The 3585-nt window shown below is 66.6% G+C and overlaps 2 protein-coding genes across 2 annotated transcripts; one reads left to right on the forward strand and one right to left on the reverse strand.

Annotated features, from left to right (window-relative positions):
- Positions 1–391: 391 nt before the first annotated feature.
- Positions 392–1892, forward strand: H696_02625 (hypothetical protein; the record flags this gene model as incomplete). The annotated part of the gene is made up of 3 exons (XM_009496537.1): positions 392–517; positions 646–937; positions 1096–1892. Exons 1-3 carry the CDS (start codon positions 482–484, stop codon positions 1890–1892), a joined length of 1125 nt encoding a protein of 374 aa, XP_009494812.1. The 5' UTR covers positions 392–481.
- Positions 1893–2359: 467 nt separating this feature from the next.
- Positions 2360–3534, reverse strand: H696_02626 (CMGC/CK2 protein kinase; the record flags this gene model as incomplete). Its single annotated transcript, XM_009496538.1, has 3 exons — positions 2360–2728; positions 2893–3252; positions 3526–3534. The coding sequence occupies 3 exons, from the start codon at positions 3532–3534 to the stop codon at positions 2360–2362; spliced, it is 738 nt and encodes a 245-aa protein (XP_009494813.1).
- Between the last annotated feature and the right edge of the window lie 51 nt (positions 3535–3585).

Here is a 3585-nt window from a genome sequence, read left to right on the forward strand (position 1 = left end):
GGGGGGGGGGGGGGGGGGGGGGGGGGGGGGGGGGGGGGAGCGGAGGCGCCGTCGGCGCGTCTCACCGACAACGCCCGCGCCCAGGAAAAATCCCGACATATGCACGGCCATGTCACGCGCATGTCACACCCCGCGCACGGGGCCACATCCTTCCCGGTCCGCCCGGTACATCACGCCTCACGGACCCGGTCCTCCCCAACACCGGGCATGCCAACGCATGGCCGCGCCTCCTTCCATGCCACGGCCGAGCAAGGCGAGAGGGGCGGTGGGGGGGGGGGCGGGGCGGGGAGGCGTGACGGTGCAGCAACGTCTGGGCGGATGCGCCGGACCGATCTGCCACCGAGAGAAGTGTGCCTCGCTCATTCCTTTTGAATTAGTGCCCCCATCGGTGGCCAGATCCCCTCTGCATCCTTGTTGTTCCCCCTCCCTCCCTCCCCTTCCCACCCCTCCTCCCCCCTCTCCTCGCCACTCGCTATTGACCATGAGCCACCGAGGAGGCGGCCCCGGGCCGAAGTCTGTACGTGCAACCATTGCTCCTCCTGCCTCGGAGCCACCCTCGACAGGGAGCCACCCTCTCACTCCTCTTCCCCCCGTCTCACTCTCCCCCTCCCTTCTGTTCCCCCCTCCCTCACCCCCACCACGAAGACCCACGACACGAGCTTCCGTCGAACCTGGGACAAGAACGAGTATGCAGAGCGCGCACGAAATCGCCACCCTCGTGACGATGCCGACCCCGCCGCCGATGCCCCCCGGCCCCCGCGCACCTATGCCAATAACTTGCAGGCTCGCACGGAGCGCGTGGACTTCACCGAGCGCCTGAACCAGTCGAAGTTGGTCGGCGGCCTCGGCTTCACGCAGCCCGGCTTCCACTGCGCCGTGTGTGATGTATACATCCGCGATTCGATCACCTACGTGGACCACTTGAACAGCGATCGCCGTGCGTCGTCTGTGCTTTTGCCTCCCTTTTCCCTCCCCCCCCTCTTCCCTCTCTCCCCTTGCGACTTTCTCTTCTGTCCTCCAACCAACGTGCAACAACTCACCCTGCCCCTCCACGGGTCCTTTTCCCGCCGCGAATGCCGACACGCCTGCCGACAGACCAGCGCAAGCTTGGTCGGTCTGGCTATGAGGTTCGTGCCTCGATTGACGACGTCAAAAACCGCATCCTGCAGCTGAGCCAGCGCCGCGAAGAGCCGGGAGCCGGCCTCCCGTCGAACATCTCTGCGGCCGACGCCCAGGCCGAGGCCTTTCGCCAGCGCGTGCGCGAGGAGAAGCTCCGTTTGGAGCGCGAGCGCGAGCTAGCCAAGCAGGCTGCTGACCGTGCAGGCGCTGAGCCTGATCGTGAGCCCGAGCCTCGTCGTAGCCGCAGCCGCAGTCGTAGCCGCAGCCGCAGTCGGGATCGCAGCCGCAGTCGGGATCGCAGCCGCAGTCGGGATCGCAGCCGCAGTCGGGATCGCAGCCGCAGCCGTGACCGCAGTCGGGATCGCAGCCGTGACCGCAGTCGGGATCGCAGCCGTGACCGCAGTCGGGATCGCAGCCGTGGCCGAGACCGTAGTCACAGCCGGGACCGCAGCCGGGACCGCAGCCGCAGCCGGGACCGCAGCCGCAGCCGGGACCGCAGCCGCAGCCGGGACCGCAGCCGCAGCCGGGACCGCAGCCGCAGCCGTGGCCAGGATCGTGGCCGCGACCACAGCCGGGATCGCTACCGCTATCGCAGTCGTAGCCGTAGCTACAGCCCTGACCGTGGCCGTGGGCGCTATCGCGGTCGTAGCCGTAGCCGTAGTCCCCCCTATGCCGGCCGGAGGTTCACCGACGCCGGCCGCCATGATCGTGGCCGTCATCGTGACCGCAGCCGCAGTCGCTCGCCCGGGGGCCACTACCGGCAGCCTCGCTAAGGGGGGGGGGGCTCGCGCCCCCTGCTACCGGCCGCCCACGCACAAAAGAGATACACGTGCCAGACGGCGACAGGAAACAAACGGCGCGGCTACACGCGTATGGCGATTTGGTTTATTTTCTTGTGTGGAGTGGGAACAAGTACAGGGCATGCGTTTGTGCAAAGAAGGAAAAGGAGGGGGAGTGGTGGACCGGATAGCGCGCCGATACGCGCGCGTGCGCGCGACAACGACAAAGTCACCGAGGGCAGAGGGAGAGAGAGAGAGACGAGGAAAAAACCAGGGCGTATGCGCCCACGGCGAGAGGGGGACGCAAGGAGCCCCATCTGCATTATCAGAGAGGCGGCGGGTGCTCTCTCCCGCCCTCGCTGCCCTTGCCCCCGAGGACAGAGTCAGGCGCGTGGGGCCGCCCGACGGGCATGGGAGGAGGGCCGAGGGCGGGAGAGGACCTCGGGCCGAGCCGCCGCCCGTTAGTTGGTCTCCAGGAAGCCGGTGCTGTTGTTGTACGGCTGGGGAGGGCTGACCTCGTGGCGGATCGGGTCGAAGTAGGGGTGGAGCATGGCCTCGCGGGCGGTCAGGCGCTCGACATGGTCGAAGCGCAGCAGACGCTCCAGGAAGTCGATGGCGTCGGCCGAGGCCAGATCCCGGTTGTCGTCATTGATGAAGGAGCTCAGGCGGCGGCCCTCCTTGCCGGACAGGAGCGAGAGGATGGACGTGTGCAGGCGGAGCTTGTACTTGTCCAGGTACGCCTCGAGCTTCTTGAACCCCAGGACGTCGACAATCTTGACAAGCTGGTCGACGTTGTCCGAGCCGCAGAAGAAGGTGTCAACCTTGAAAATCTGTGCGCGCGACGTGCGGGGGAGCGAGATGGGTGAGATAGATGGCGACGATCGGGGCAAGAGGGGTGCAGATGAGCAACAGGGCGGCGAGGGGCGGCCCTGGGCGAGGGGCGGGGGGGGGGGAGGGGCACATAAGGAAAGGCCGGTGGACCAGCACAACGCACCATGCCGGCGAACATGCAGCCCAGGCTCCACAGGTCCAGGGAGTAGTCGTAGTGCTGGAAGTCCACAAGCAGCTCCGGGCCCTTGAAGTAGCGCGAGGCGACGCGCACATTGTACGCGGTGTTGGGGTGGTAGAACTCGGCCAGACCCCAATCGATGAGGCGCAGCTGGCGCTTGTTGTGGTCGATCATGACATTGTGCGGCTTGACATCGCGGTGCATGATGCCATGCGAGTGGGCATAGTCGAGGGCCAGGAGCAGCTGGTAGATGTAGTAGCGAATGTCATCCGCCTTCAGGGTGCGATAGAGCTGCTTGTGGTCGACGGTGTTGACGAACTCGAAGATGAAGGAGGGTGTCCGGGACTGCCGGGGGGGGGGGGGAGCAGAGGAGAAAGGGGTGCGCAGGTAAGCACAGGGGCCAGAGTCACGGACAAGGGGGGGGGGGCGAGAGGGGGGCAGGCCAGCCAGGAGAGCCTGCTCGGCCGACCGCCACGCCAGCTCAGGAAACAGGGAGGAGCAGCCTTGCGAGTGGCGCAGAGCGATGCCACAACCGGAGCGGGAGAGAGAAAGAGAGAGAAAGAGAGAGGGAGGGAGAGAAAGGGAGAGAGAGAGAGAGAGAGAGGGGGAGGGAGCCACAGCGTACATAGGGATCGCGAACGATGTCATACAGACGGACGATGTTGGTGCCGCCCTCCA

The sequence above is a fragment of the Fonticula alba genome, assembly GCF_000388065.1.
Source record: "Fonticula alba strain ATCC 38817 unplaced genomic scaffold supercont2.4, whole genome shotgun sequence".
Lineage (NCBI taxonomy): Eukaryota > Rotosphaerida > Fonticulaceae > Fonticula > Fonticula alba.